The sequence below is a fragment of the Pantherophis guttatus genome, chromosome 2 (genome assembly GCF_059756535.1).
Source record: "Pantherophis guttatus breed Tessera chromosome 2, ASM5975653v1, whole genome shotgun sequence".
NCBI classification, from domain to species: Eukaryota; Metazoa; Chordata; class Lepidosauria; order Squamata; family Colubridae; genus Pantherophis; species Pantherophis guttatus.
Window position 1 is genome coordinate 187003189 of NC_142064.1, and position 16371 is coordinate 187019559.

The 16371-nt window shown below is 37.3% G+C and overlaps 1 protein-coding gene across 15 annotated transcripts in view; it reads right to left on the reverse strand.

The window, feature by feature from the left end:
- The window catches only part of TCERG1 (transcription elongation regulator 1), a 45226-nt gene extending 30376 nt beyond the window's left edge, over window positions 1–14850 (reverse strand). For 2 of the 15 annotated variants that reach the window (XR_015732553.1, XM_034405116.3), the window contains exons 1-5: window positions 14535–14850; window positions 10050–10275; window positions 6943–7086; window positions 5923–6208; window positions 2785–3027 (exon numbers count right to left, since the gene is read on the reverse strand). Coding sequence is in view for 13 of the 15 variants with exons in the window: in XM_034405116.3 (XP_034261007.2) it covers window positions 2785–3027; window positions 5923–6208; window positions 6943–7086; window positions 10050–10275; window positions 14535–14653 (1018 nt within the window). In the remaining 2 variants the exon portion in view is untranslated. Of the gene's footprint in view, window positions 1–2784; window positions 3028–5922; window positions 6209–6942; window positions 7087–10049; window positions 10276–11127; window positions 11187–13715; window positions 14017–14258; window positions 14502–14534 lie in introns of those variants that run through there. The other 13 variants (XR_015732554.1, XM_034405122.3, XM_087887420.1 and 10 more) reach the window with 10 other exon arrangements.
- Window positions 14851–16371: the final 1521 nt, after the last annotated feature.

Sequence of the window (16371 nt, forward strand, 5' to 3'; positions counted from 1 at the left end):
TTGGCATAGTTTTTCTAATAAGGGATATTTTGGGGATATTTTTTTTTAATAAGATGCAGAACCTTTACTTATGTATAAAGCAAAACTGTAAAGGTTTTGAGTGTATGCTAAATTGTTTGAACAACTCTGAAAATAAGGTCTATACACTTTTATTAAGAACAAGCCCTTTTCATTAAATCTATAGCTACCTTTTACAAGAAATATTCAAAGGAAGAGCAGTTACATTTATAAATACTAGTATAAACTATGCTACACTGGTTTTTCAAATCTGCACGGTTGTAATTACAGTCTGATGTAGTGATTAAGGCACCAGGCTAGAAACAGGAGATAGTGAATTCTAATTCTACCTTAGACACAAAGCCAACTAGCTAGCCCCTCTGACTCTCAGCCCTAAGGAGGCAAGAGCAAACCACTTGCAAAATCTTGCCAAGAAAACTGCAGGAACTAGTCCAGGCAGTCTCCAGGAATCTGCATTGACTCAAGGGCAAAATATTGTTTATTTAATTATTCAACAGATCAAATATGTATTTCCCTTAATTATGATTAAACAATAAAGATTCCAGTTCTTATAATAGCAAAGAAGTTTTTAGGATTACAAAAAGTCTAAACTGGGATATCTCTCAATTGTTTATTATTGATTTTATTTAGCAAAATACAAGAACATTTTTCAATATCGAAAATGTTCCAACCCTGTATTTTTTCCCTCAGTGAAATAGAATTTTAACCTGACAGGACTTCAAAGTAACACAGATTGAAAAAAATGAACCATAGTGGCATGAACAGCTGTGCAAAGACTTTTTTTATTTTAAATTATTTTAACAAATGAAATTAAAAACTATTAACTTCAGTTGCAAAACTGCTATTCTGAATATTCTGGAAACATTTCAAGCTTAAGGATAAATGATCATTCATGCTGATATTTTAGAGAATACTACTTTACAAAATAGCTACTAGAACATCACTTTGTATGTTATTAAGAAGTCAAGTTTCCACTACAAATTCAAACATTTTGGCAAGTAGTACAGACCACAAACAACCATTCTGAAATGTGACCTTATGTCTCAGCATGACACTGATGGTGTCAAAGTATGAAACTGGCATTGTATATATCTATTCTAAAAAGTGCTTCCAGGCAATTGAGAATGGTTGCAATATTCATAAAAGAGCTACATCCATTTTCAAATATATTTCTATGATTAGGTTACTACTTGAGAAGAGTAAGAAAGTCAAGAAAAGCAGCAACGTCTTTACATTAGATTCAAAAGCCAGGACATGAATTTATAATTGGACTTTTCAATCTTGGCTTGTCAAAATGCAGTAGCCACAGCTAGTAGCTTGCATGCACTTACTCAATAGCTTTCTAGTCTGTACCCATAATTAGGTAAAGGAAGGAGTGAAGAAACCAGGATTTGAATAAATAAACATGTTTATTAACAAAAGATTTAATCCCATTAACATCAGTTGCACATCTCCTTTTAAGCACAGCTACCTGACGCTTGATTTCATTTTGAGATTAAAAACTTTACATTGATCGATCAAGTGAAATTTAACATAACATTATGTTCTACTCTGAAAAGCAATCTTCCCTGAAATCCGTGAGGAACTTATGGCTATAATTTGAGATGCAGAATTAAAGTCTATATCTCTTTCCCAAGCCTTATATAAATGGCTTTTAATTTCCCTGTTCTTTCTTTCAATTTTTAACTGAATGAATTATTTTATACTATTTTAATCTACTGTTTATATTTTGTATTTTAATTTATGATTATATTTATATTTGCAATAAAGGAAATCAGTACAAAAATATTGAATGGCCAATATGTAATTGAAAATGCTAATGATCTAATAGACACTTCAGTATATGTAGTGTGTACATATCTAAATATCTGTCCATAATTATGAACTTTCTTGGCCAAATCATATTTCAGGAACAGCTTTACAAAGGAGTAAAAAGGATAGAATAGGAGCTGACTACACATGCTGTCATGTATTGTGCTCCTTGTTTTTAATAATACATTTTACCTGATAATTACTAGTGAGCAAAATAACTCTTAATGCTTAAAGTGTTCTAAAATTCTATAATTTATCAACTTAATATTTATCAAATGTGTGTATGCATAAAGGGCCTAAATTAGTACACAATGCTGAACTACACTTCTCACCATCCTTCATTATTGGTCATGATGACTCAGGCTGTTGAAAGTTATGATCAGATAATATATGAGCTCAAAGGTTCTTCTGTTCTCCAAATAATAAATACTGCTATTACCAAGTATAGTTTAAACTCATTTCTGGAAATATAATGAACTTTTAAGGTGATTAGTTTAAAATTCTGAATAGAGTTTTGTTTAACATGAAAATTTTCTTCTATCCATAGCAATATTTTCAATATCTCATTTTTATGTCACAATCCTGCATTGGCCACCCAAAAGCATTTTTTAAATCAAATTTAAGACCACTTATTCATAAGTTAAGTTCTAAAGGATTGCAACTTAAGTATCACAGAAAAGGTGAATTTCTTCCAAATATTAGTTGAAATAAATACATTTTAAAACATAAGATGTATTCTGCTCAAGCAAAAAATGTGGCTTCATTCTAATAAAAATAGATATTGAGAGCTGGGGAAGGGTGCTTTAAATAGCCTATCTAAAAAGTCCAAATTTTAACAATAAATTTTAAATGAAGAGGATTCAGGCAAATTGCATACACAGTGGACACATGAGTGCAAACAAATTGACAACACGGACATGTGGCTAATAAGACAGTCATTGTCTCCCAATTTACCTGGAAGTGGAATAGGCATGCCAGGAAGGGGAACACGAAATGGAGGTACCATTACTGGTGGAAAAGCAGGTATTGCTGCTGTTGGCTGAGGAACTGCATGAGGAACTGCAGGAGGCAGCGTCTGTGGGACTGGCTGGGGTACAGTCTGCACAGGTGTAGCAGAAGGAGCAGAGGTTGAAACACTGACTGAAGGTGTGGCAACTGAAACAGCTGAGCTGGGGGTCTGGTCTTGTGTTGTAGGTGCTGATAAAGAAAACAAACATCTGAAACCCTGAATCATATAATACAAATTGTATATTTTATAGGGTCCACTAAGACTTCCTTGCAAAGCTGGGTATATTTATAAATATATAAACAATTTGCAAAGAGACTGCTTAAGAATTTACACACTTTTTCATTTTAGTAAAAATTTGCTTAACATGTTTAAAAGTTAGAACTAACATCCTCAAGTTGCTCTATTCTTTCAAAGGCATTTCTGTTTCAAAGAGTAAATAAGTATTCTGGGTAACTCTAAAAAGATACCTTATATTCACATATTCATCTCAAGAGCGTAAGTGAGCTATACTTCTGAATATAACTAATACTGAGATTTTTTTTTCAAATGGTTATATTTCACCTCATTTTCTATATAAGTTACCTAACAAACCTTCATAGCAATGGCAAAATATGTTTATATGTATATTTACGTTATTTTACTTGACTAAATAGAAAAACATCTAGTCACTTAAAAAGTGGATGTAATAATATAAATATATACCAAGCTGATAATTTCCCTGTTGCTTAGACTATTTGAAAATATGAAATATAAATCAAAACATTTCAAACCAAAAGGAAAGCACTACAGGAGTATAATGTACAATCTTTCAATCTTGAAATGAAAGAGTACAAATTTTAGAATCCTATAGCACCTCCAGCTGGCACTAAAAGTTAATACTACATTGGATAGGTTGACATTATATTTCAATACTGTATTGCATTTAAGAAAATAAAATAGATCATACAATGAAATCAGGAAAACCAGCAACTTGGATTAATTTAAGAGTTATTTACTCAATATGTTCTTATTTTTATATGGATCTAAAAAGAATAAAACAGGAAACACACATTTAGTAATTCAGAAGTTCGATGTCTCCCCAAACTGAAGTATTTAATTTTTTAGCAGATCATATGCATTTTTGCCGTCTTAAAAAAATAAATCTACAGTTTATAGAAGAGCCTAATAATATTCTCATTGCTTCCAGAATCACAAATATAAACAATTGTTGCATAAGAATTGCCACTTTCTACAAATTGTCTGTACTGCCAAATATTTATACTTTAAAGACAGATGGAAATAAAAGTACCATATTTTTCACACTATAAAATGCACTGGATTATAAGACTCACCAAGATTGCGAAAAGGTAAACAAGAAAAAAACTGTTTTTGCCCTTCCCGGCCCCCAGGAGCACTCTGCAGGCCTTCCAAACCCTCTGCGCCTCCCGTTTTTGCGAAAAACGTGAAAACAGGACGCGTGGAGTGGGATTTCGGAAGGCCAAAAATGGCTGTATTCAGTGTATAAGACACACCAACATTTCCACCCTCTTTTGGGGGGGGGAGAGAAAGTGTGTTTTATACTCCGAAAAGTACGGTATACTAAATAAATATATATACAAACTGAACTCTAGTGGTTTTTTCCTGTCTCCTCCTTGATTTACAGATGGCAAGTAGGAATGAACTCTGGAAAGTTGTGTTTATGTATATATACACATGTACAAAGACAAAACCACACTTAATCACTTCACATTCAAACATATATTTAGACATCGTAGAAACTTAATATGTTAAATTTCTTATGAATCACTGCCATATAGTCATCACACTACAAGATCAATTAGGCATTTATGATATAAACTGAATATGGTTAATATACTACAATATACAGCACTTCTCACAAGCTCAAACCATTCTTCCTTGAACTGCCGTGAGTTTGGAGTGCTGCAGAGTCATCAAACTCAGGAGAAGGAAAAGGAAGAGAAAGAGGAAAGAAATACTTTTGAAGAGCCATAGGGGGATAAACATATGGAAGGATCAAGAATTTTGCTGTTCTCTATTTTGTAAGCTAAAGCAGCGCTTTGGAAATAATTAGCTATGGTTATTTTGGGACAGATAATGATGTGCTTTTATATTATTAAGCATTGTTATTGTTCTTACACTTTCCAACTGGATATGTATACATACATATAGTTTAACAGATTAGGACTATCACCAGCTTATCCCTTAATAAGAAAGGCCAACAGAAGTCAAATATCTATTTCTGAAATATGAAGACCTAAGCATGCAGGTTTTTTCCTTTCTTAAGCAAAAGTGTACGTTCCATTAGCAATTCAGTTAAGGAATTGAAAGGTACGGTGTTTCAAAATGTGCCTCAGAGCATACAGAAGTACAAATATAGTGCTGTTTTCAACACCTTAAAGCAGTTGTGCTTTTCCTAGGAGCATACCCAGATGTTTACAAGGTGTTGCAAATCAGTGCTACATTCACATATTGTAGTGGTTTCTGAAGATCAGATTCAAAGCACAGTGCAAGCCTAGAGATTATTGTCACACATTTCCCTACTAATGACATTAGCTGTAATAGGCAAACAGGGAAATTGTTGTAGAATTCTACTTTGAGACAGAATTTCACCAATTGCATGTTTAAGCCAGCAAGGCACGTGAAAATTTTATTACTTGTATTACCTCAGATTTAGTATCTGTATCAAAAAAGTAAACAAAGTTGAAAAAATTTACATTTCCTTTTTTAAAGAGGGTTTTTTCCTGTTAAAAGAATAAGGTTATTTTAAATGTGATACAGATGACCATAGAAACTGTGGAGGTGCAACAATATGCACATAGGACAGGTGTACAACTTAAATAACCTAACTCGTTTACAAAGGTACCCCCTCAAGAAAGCTAGATTGTTTACATCCATGCAGATATACTAAACAATGTTCCACTTAACTGATTAACAACATAAATGATAATCCTATGTGTACCAAAGGAATATACATGAAGACCTACAAAATTATATTGATAAAACAAATTATATAATAAATTATTTCCCATGTTTATAAGCTTCCCCTGTCCTCTATTTTGTTTCATTTTGCAAATTTTACTCACTGGAAACTGTTTGTGAAACCGAAGTTGCTGTTGTAGTGGTAGATGTAGTAGAAGACAAGCTACTCGATGATGTAGAAGGAGATACTGCTGATGCAGGACTACTAGTAGTTGGTGTTGACGCACCTACAGCCTGTGCCTGTGCCTGTGCCTGTGCCTGTGCCTGTGCCTGTGCCTGGGCCTGAGCTTGAGCAGCTAAAATTGGGGTTAATTCAGACTGTTGAATAACTTTCACTCCATCAGGTTTAGTCCACGCTGACTCACGTGTCCGTGCATTGTAATAATAAACCTAGGAGAAAATTACATCTTTGTTATTCCAAATAATTTTCCATTCAACCTCTACTATCTAGCCATTATAATTTTTAATTTAGCTTCAAGCTAAAATTATGGTGGTTCGTATAGGCAGCACATAACATCTACCCACCCCACCACTCACCCCCAGGATGAGGTCTATTTTACACCCTCCTGTCTTTCTGTAAGAGTCTGAAAATGTGGCTCTGCTGGTTGGGGATCCTATGGGGGAATACCATTGGTTATTAATAGCAGACCAAGTCTTGCCATCCTGTGCATTCTCCCTACTTGTCCATCTTTTAAATCATATTACCATATTTTCATTGTTTTTGTTTTGTTTTATTTACATTACACACACACACACAGACTACATATTATGTTTTATGTTGTACCCAGAGTGGGCCAATGGTTAAAATGGATAACAAATAAATTGAATAATAAAAAATAAAATAAATCTTTTTAACTTCTCTTTCCATAGTTTCTTATGAGAATTTAAAATGTGATTTAAAATAAAGATGCCAATCAGCCAATTTTAATAAAATTGATTATCCATGCCAATCAACATCTTTGAGCAACAAAGAGTGATTTTCAGTTATGACTGTTCTCAAACATTTAGAATATAAAACAGAATGCACTGATTGGAATTGTTTAGGCTATGCAAAAATATTTTTTTCCATTTCATTTGCTGACGTAACAATTACTGTTGTAATTATTAATAGATATAACTCTGACCTTTCCATCTGGAGTTTTGTTTTCTACCCATATCTCTTCATTAGGTGGCATAGTTGGTGTTCCAGGAGCAGACACAGGTGGCATCCCTGGAGGAAACATCATACCAGGAGGGGGTGGCATAGGAGGAGGCATAAAAGGTGGTCTCTACAAATAGAAATAATAGTAATACATCAAACACTCTTAATCCAGAAATGTTATTTCCTACAGAAATGTTAAATATGCTTGTTCATGTAAAAGAAACAAGGTTATCATGGAAGAGGAAAAAGTAGCACAGAACAGAAAAATGCATTTCATATTACAGGAAAGCAGACCTTGCCCAATATAGTTCCAATAACAAGCACAATTGTTATATAACTATCACAACTGTTATAGTTATATTAACAATAAACACAAAGCATAGCAATTCAATGTGTGAAATTTGTTAAATTCATTAGAATTGAATGCTGAAAGCAGCAGAATTAATCTTACTACTATATTTAAGACTACAGTACCAGATCATGAGGCAATTTTTCATAAAGTCTTCCTACTTTGATGTATATCTTGCCTTTTATTCAGGATCTCAAGGCAAGCTATTCACAGAATAAAACTCCAACCAGGATGATATTGCAAGACTGGCAACTCAATTGGGATCTTCCCAGTCAGAGTCTAACTCTGAACAACTGGTCAGATAGCATGAATGTTATTCACTGTGGCCCTATGGATATTCCTAGGACCCATAGCTTCCCAGGAGGCAATAGGTTATCCTAACCAGAACTGCAAGGTGGTTACTGCCAGATGCAAAAAGGGTGAACAAATAACAGCATTTTCCAGCCCTTATCATCACAAAATACCGTAAGCCAAAATGTGGGCTGTTATCTGCGTTCAGACAGATTTATTGTTTGTCTTCTGCAAGAGCGCTCTAAACATTCCTTCTGGTGCTTCATTTCCCTGAGAAACTCAGAAAACCAAGGTGCACCTCTGGATCTGCACACAGAAAGAAGCCTCATTGGACCAATCCAATCTATAGTCTCATCACCTACCTCAGCGCCCACCCAGTCATCAGCTAAGTTGCCTACCAGATTCTCAGAGGAAATCCTGATGCCCCATTGGAACTGAACAAGATCCTTTAGTCTCCTGAGGGAGGTTGTTGGAGGGAGTGACACTGCCAAACCAGAGGGCAATCAGAGAGTGAACTGTTCATAGCAACAGACTGATGGCAATACTCTCCAAAATTAGACCATGTTACAAAACCAAAACCAAATCTAGCATGCCCCATGCATCAGGCCCTCATTTACTTGGTGCAAGTCAATAATTGACATAGAGGCCATGAACTCCTGAACCACCTTGGACTTAAAAATCCCCAGGAGACCGGTTAAAGTCCAGAGAATAAATATTTTAAAATGTAGTTTTGCTTTATTCAGATTTGAATATATTTGTAAACTAAGAGACTGTCAAGATTGAGGTGGTAGATAAATTGCACAAATGAATAAAATTTGAAGAGCATTAACCTCAAGAAAAAAGTAAATCGTCCCAATTTAACATTCTGCTAAGACATAGAACTAAAAAGTCTGGGAAATGTGTAAGACCTTCATTACATCAAACCAATGTGGATGTCTGGCAAGCCTCTCCATGAAAGAAATCCCATAACTGTGCAAGATCTTGATATAATCTTTAAACTTTTTTTAGAAAATTATTTTCATATAATCCAGTTACTTTGTGCACATCTTAATTACCCCAAAATTATATTGTAAATTCTCTGGCACTGACTAAGCTCACTGATATCATACAATAATAAACACTGTAAAAGTTCAGAGGGAACAATTAAGCAATTGAGAGAGACCAGTCTGCCTGGAAAATGGGCCTCCTATACCTCTAGCAGATATGGAAAAGAACATTTCATTAAAACCAAACAGTTGATAAACCAATAAGAATGAATCGAAAATTAAAGCAAAGGTTCAGGTGACAGGCCTTAAAAGCACACTCCTGAATGAAGATGTACCTAGTTGGTACAGATAGTCCTTGACTTACGACTAGTTGCTTAACCACCATTTGACGTTATGGTGGACCTCCTCAAAGGTTACTTATGAGCTAGTGCTGAAATTATGATCACCATAGCACCCATGGTTATTCACCCTTAGGACCGACCAGAGGGATGCTACAGCCCACCCTCCCAATTATCCCTTCCATTAGGTCACACAGGCATTGGTCCTTCTTTCCACTCCCACTTCTTCCCAGGTCCAACCATTTCCTCACTTATCTTTTAAAGATCTCCAAAGCTTGGATTAGGGAAGCATAGTAAGCTGCTTGATTGCTGGATCACATGGTGCAAACCTGAAAGCAACTGTCATTTTCCAAGCAGCTGCATGGAAGTGTATTTGCTCAGAAAATGGCTGCCACTCCTGGGGTTGTGCCCATATGGCCCAGTAACAAAGCGATGCTTCCTGGGTCCTTAACATGGTCTGTGCAGTACTGTGAAAAGCTCCAGAGGACTGTTTCATTGCTGGGCTGTGCAACTGCACCCTGGAAGCAGCCGCAATTTCATCACTGCCACAAGGAATTGTGGCCATATTGAAATGGGACTGCTTCCAGCATGTGGATAGACAACCCAGGCATACTGACAGATGAAGTGGCCAGCCCTCCTTCCTTAATATGAAGTCCAGACCTCCAGAGATCTTCAAAAGATGTGTGCGCGGTGGGTCATGGGGAGGAAGTCCAAACCTGCAGGGACCCAGTGCAGGGGTAAGACCAGTAGGGAACCAGTGTTGAGGGGGAAGTAGCCCAAGGGCTGTGGGTATGCAAAGGGGCAGGAAGCAGAGCACAGGGTGATGCGGGAAGCCTTTGGAAGAGGAAAAGTCTATCACTGCCATGTTAATTTTCTTTGTCAGGTAGCAAGCTGAAATTAAAAAAAAGGTGGGAACAGCCAACATCTTATGTTTCCTGTTTCAACAGTGATCAACTTGAAGTCTTGTAACCTATCCATGAATAGCAGGACAAAATTGGAACTCAGTAAGAACAAAGTGTGCAGTTCAGAAAAGCTTTTCATTGGAAATATATTACAATGACTTTTCAGCAGACAGAATAATTACACATTACAAAGAATTGAGCAATAAAACCCATAAACCTTTTACCTGTAAATGTGGAGGTCCCATAGGAGGAGGAATTCCTCCAGGTGGTGGCATCGGAGGCATATTTGGATCAAATGGAGGACGTCCAAAAGGAGGTCGAGGTGGTGGAGGTGGGCCTCTCATCATACCAAAAGGTGGTGGAGGACGCATAAGAGGTGGTGGGCCTCTCATAACAGTGTTTGGCGGAGGAGCCGGACCACGAAATCTCAGTGCTTGTTGTTGAGCCATTCTGTCAGCAAAACCAAAAGAACAAAAACTTGCTTATCATCAAAAGCATTGCTGTTATGCATGTAATGAAATAAACTCACAGAAATTCTCAAAAATAATACTGAGACACCAAACTTTTGGGGAGGCTTTGTTTTCACCTTTTAAATTACTATGAACCAGTAGTTAGCAGGAATTACTTAGAATGAAAAGACACAATGCAAGTTTCCCTCCTAGTACCAAAGTATCTCAGACATGAGATAACAATCTCACACCCTTCCTACAGATATCTATGATTTCGAAATCAATTCTCATAGTACCAAGACACCCAACAATATCGTAACATGAATGGATGTGCAAAACATGGCTGCATGAGAATATCTACATTATTTTCACTTGTTAGTAGAGCAGAATTTGAGTACACTATACTAAACCCACTATGCAACCTAGCATTCTATAAAGATACTTTAGTAAATGTGTCTGTGTGTTCAAAATTGAAAGCAAAGGTTATAAGGTAGTAAACAACAAAGACATATTTAATGCCTTCTCATTTTGAATTTGTCCAAATTCATATGCTTAAGAATGTAATTAATAGTAAATTCATAATTTGATATGAAAGATGAACATGTAAACATTTTATTATGCTTTTAACATTGGTGAAGCCAATGTAATAGCCTCTATCCATTTAAACTTCAAGCCCAAAAATTATAGCTAGAAATAGAAAATAAAAATGGGAAACAGCGCAATATCTGGTTTGTGGCATTTTAAAAATATCAGCAATGCTGATCTAACCTTTCCATCTGTCATCCACATGTCTCATTAGATCTCCTTATGAAGTATTTAATTATTTGCTTATAGATAAGTACAATTTGCTTACAATAAATATAACCACCTTGAAATCTGATTGGGTTAGCTCTTCCAAAGAGTAAACGCATCTACAATCATAAAAGACAAACATTAAATGACATGAACTCTTTGAAAAGATAAGTTTAACTCCCTAACCAAAACTTGTACAAAAAGTTAGATTTTTCCTGTTTGTCATGCAGATACAGAATGGAAAAGTAAATTCTCTCATGACTACCAATTTTATACAAATTGGAGATGACCAGTGAAGCAAGTGTGTTCTGCAACTTCCTCTAAATCAATCATGCGGGTGGGGGTGTGTGGTGGGGGGGCGAAACAGATGGACAAATGACACGACAACATGACAGATTCAACAGAACATGTACCTTATTCTTTCCTATGTTTACACATATTTTCAGTTTAGTTCATAGTAGGCATTTAGAAAAACGTCTTCAGACTCAGAAGGGACAATGTAATCCCAAAGAATACAGCGCTTTCACAAAATAAAACCCTCCGTTACCTTTCTCCACCAAAATCTACACTGTTCACTGGACATAACCACTGCTCAAATTCTGGCATTAAGGCAAACAGTGTAAGCTAACCGTATCTTATATTGAAGGCTTTTAATTATTGGATACAATATTGCATGCTATAGTTATTGTAATAATGAACAAGATTTGGGCCAAATCTACCACAGCATAGTCTAGTTTTTTTCCCCTAATTTCTGATGTTTAATACAGGTAGTCCTTGACTTACAACTATTCATTTAACAACTGTTCTAAGTTATGTCCTTGAAAAAGTGACTTACTCGCTTTTATGACCTGCATGTATGACTGTCTCAGCACCCCATGGTCATGTGATCATGAGGCAATCAGCTTGCATTTACAACTGGATAGTGTCTTGCAGCCATGCGGTTGCAATTTTTACTTTTTTTGCCGATTTCTGGGGGGAAAACCCCCAACCATTGGGAAAACCTGGATTTGTTTAATTGTGGGGATTTGCTTAATGACCCTGTAAAAATTGTCATAAAATTGGATCCAACTTGACTCACAACTGCAACAAACTACAATGGAAATTCTGCTCCAAACAGTAAGTTGAGAATTACCTGTAAGAACACTATTGTTTACTAATTCCAAATACTATATATAAACCTGGGTAATTGCAGTCTGCTACCATAAAATCTAAGGCTGCATTCATGTAAGACTTTATACCAGGTTATTTTGAGAATAAGTTTTTAAACTAAAGGCTTGGGCAAACTTTTTACTTAAAAAGTTTACTTTTTACTTATTTGCTGTTGTGTAACATCTTAACCACAGTTATCTTGTTGTCCAGATTCAAAATGTTGGGTTACTTTGATATAAACTGATTTCTAGCCACCAGACGCAGACTGGTGATGACCATAAATTGAATAAGTAAATATCTGAACACTTCCACCTACAAAGTTTTAGAGGCTAGAGTAACCATAAAAGGGACAATTCCAGCTATATTTGTTTCCACTCTTTTTCATTTTACCACCATGATGCACTGTTTTCAGTGCTCTCCATCATGATTAAATCTCCATGGACACTATTTAAAATGGTAACTGTTCACTTGTCACTCACAAAGATTTTTGGAATAGTGGCCAAAATGGCTGTTATAAGTCACATGATTTGTTGAACTGACAAATGCTATTCACTAGAAAAAAACCCAGACTCATCAGCATTGTAGGAAAGACATCCTAGGAGTTAAGATTTAACTATAATTTTAACAAAATTATGGGTGATTTTTTTTTGGAAGAGGGACAATTCTCTTATCATAAAAGTATCCTGGTAAACTCTGGATAGCCTTTTTTGCAGGGTACACTAATCATAACCCTATGATTATAGTCCTACATGTTAGTCCTACATGTTGAGCCCCCTCAATTGCATCTTAAAAAATGCAAAGGGCTTTATTACAATCCAATAATAACCGCACTCAAATATCTTCATGGTTAGTTTCATAATATACCATACTCTTTTCGGAAGAACATTTACTATATGGATGATTAAATATTTTCTAACAGAAACAATACATTCATTCTAATAAAGGGAGATTTAGTAATATTTTCTAATGGAAATCCCGGTTGCATTACCTTATCAGACTACCCTATAACTGGGTAACACGATTTGGTGTTATGTGGAGAAGCTGCAGCTTTCCCCAGCATGATCGACAAACACCCTTACCCAAGATCTCATTTACAAATGGGGAAAACGTGCTATAGCTACTTGATATATATATAGTCTCCCAATAGGCAGCAGAGTGTTTGCTGGCTGTGGGGAAAAAAAAGCCTAGAAACTAGTGGATTGTGATTTCACTGAACTAGGGCTGCATAAAAATCTTGGTTTACGTAGGAAGAACCTGGCTAAAGAGAAATACATATATATATAGACATATAGATGCCTATACATATACATTTTACTAATATACCTGGAACTCGTGTGTGTATGTATGTGTGTGTGTGTGTGTGTGTGTATGTATATATATATATATATATATATATATATATATATATATATATATATATATATATATATAAAATTCTTTTCGTAGGCCTTTATGTGTATTTATGTGTATACACACACATATATAATATATATATACTACCATAGTTCGACACAGACGACCCCTGACCATCTTATAATCGCCATCTGTGCAGTCTTCCTGTATCCATACCAACGTCTCGCTGCCTCCTGCTGAATGACCCCGGATCCAGTCAGTCTGCGGCTCCAAAGACTTGGGGAAAGTTTGGCGTCCGGCATTACCTCAGACTTCTGGGCTGAGCCCACCACCTAAATGCCTAATGCCGAAGCCACGTGCCAGGCTTCGGGGTTCAACCAGAGAGGGCGAGAACTCTCTCTTCCCCCCCCCCGCTCCCCACGGCGCCGCCCCCCCCCGCTTGCTTGACGAGGTTCTCGCGCCCAGAAGCAACACACACACCCCACCCCCACCCCGGGAATCCAGCCCTGAGGAGAGCACCAAACGCTCCGTCCCCGCAGCGTTTTCTCTTCCTCGAAGACACCTGATAGCCGTTAGAAACAAACAAACAAACAAAAAAAAAGCCCACACCCAAACGGCACACTTTCGGGAGCGTCGGGAAAAGAACGAGGGGGTCCCTCCCGGGAGAGCAAACGTAGAGCAAATCCTCACCGGAGCTGAAGTGAAGACTGAAGAGGGGCGGGGAGGGGGGGGGAAGCTGAACGGCCGCTTCCGCCTCGCGCCGAAAGAGAGGGAGGGCGGGGGGGGGGCGAATGAACCACTGAGGAAACAGTGAAGCCGAAGAACGCTCGAGGTTTCGGCGCGTCGTGTGCGCAGGCGCGCGCAGGCGCGCGCTCTTAAAAGGCCTCGTGCTGCCGGTGACCGCTTGTTCCTCCCACCTTCCCGGTGTTCTGCGCGAAGTGATTCCAGCGGGAGATTTCTCCTTACCTTATTTCATTGTTGTACCGTTCCGCTGCACCAGCAGCGGAACCTTCGCCGCCGCCAGGACCAACGCCGCCGCTACCACCACCTCCTCCGCCGCCGCCGCCTCCGCCTCGTTCCGCCATCACTAGCCGACTCTGGCTTTGTTCACGCCCACGGCCGCCAGGCCCATCTGTTCGCTAATGGCTACTAGGAACGTCGATCGTAGGACGAAAGGGCTCATCTTATCTCTGATTGGCCGTGGTCGCCGCCGATTTTGAATGAGAGGCGGAAAGCGCGCGATGACTGGCCATTTTTATTCCTAGACCGTCAGGAAGCGCCCCGTTGTGTGCGCCCTCTTGTGGACCGGTCAAGGTGGCGTCACGTGACCTGTAACCCGGAACAGGCCTTTTGAAAGAAAATATAGTGCTATACCAAAATCGCAGAGCTAGAAAATGAAGAAATGTTTTGTAATCTCGTATGTCCGAGGTTATATTGTAGCCCGATTTATTACCTTTTGAGGTCTTGCTTGATGTGAATCAATTATTATTTATTTTTAAGCGTGCCACCGTATTGCTAATTCCAATTTCAATACAGCCCGTCAGATTCACCCTACAAATTCTAAGTGACGACATGCCCCAATTTGCGACGTTTTAAGAAAAAATTCGGGTTTTTTTTTTTTTTAGAAAAATCTAAAGGCATCCGTCTTTGTCACAGTCTTCGTATTAAAGTCTAGGGTTTTTTTTTAAAATGGTTTTTAGATTTCTGCACGTGTTAAGGTGCAATTTTTAAAATTAATCTGCAATTTCACCTGTTTTTGGTGGATTTTTATTGGCGGGGCGATAATACCATACAAGCACAATACGCGTTTCAAATTATTTAAAACTATATTTAATGAGCTCGTTTAGAGATACGAAGAGCCTTTCTTTTCTTCCTTCCTGCTGTCTTGATCAACCCGACTACTTAATAGCTGGATAACCTTGGATTTTGCATTGGATTTCCGTTATAAAGAAAGGGGACAAAAGCGACTTAAGTAGTTTATGTATCCTACAAATCTTATGCTTCTGATAAAAAGGCGAGTTTTGCACCCATTTAAAGGACATCTCGGTATCAGCATAATACCAAATCACATACCAATTTAATGGGCACATGGGAAGAGACGTTTGAGCTGCGGGATCCAATCCGCAATAGCGGAGTCACTTTTAGAGAAGAGGCGGTGGTGGAGTTGAGAGGGAAATTTTGATTTAAGCGAGTGTTTGTGTCGGACAGATTCAGTGTATTGTTTCAAGCCCCTGCTCTTTAAAAGGTACACAATAGAGCCTTTGGGGAAGGTATTCGGCGATAGCGGGAATCGCTTTTTCTGCAGCTTTGTTGAAGTTAAATACAGTGCGGGTTATTTAACTTTCAAAAACTATGGGTTTTTTTCCACCTTAAGCTGTTCGTTGCACTCCTACCCATGCCAAGAAACAAGATAGACGACATACAAATCTAATAAATAAAATAAAGCAAGTGCTGTACAATGTCAAACCCTTTCCATTCCATGGGCAGGATTTTAAGGAAGTGGTTTCCATTGGCCAATCTCTTCTACTGTATTGATTCCCGCTCTTAGGAAAAATTGGCAAAATTTTAGTAAATTTATTTTTTTTAAAATATTTTTTATAACAAAACAATGCTTAATCTTAAAAAGAAGGAAACCTACAAAAATTAAAAATGCAAACTAAAAATACCATCTAAGGAAAAGGAAAAAAAATGTTTATCAATGGTCACTAGTTTACCAATAAATTCACTACTGTAATATGAACAACAGAAGACATAATTGTAAAATATCACAGAATCTATACTATAATACACACAAACCTTTGGT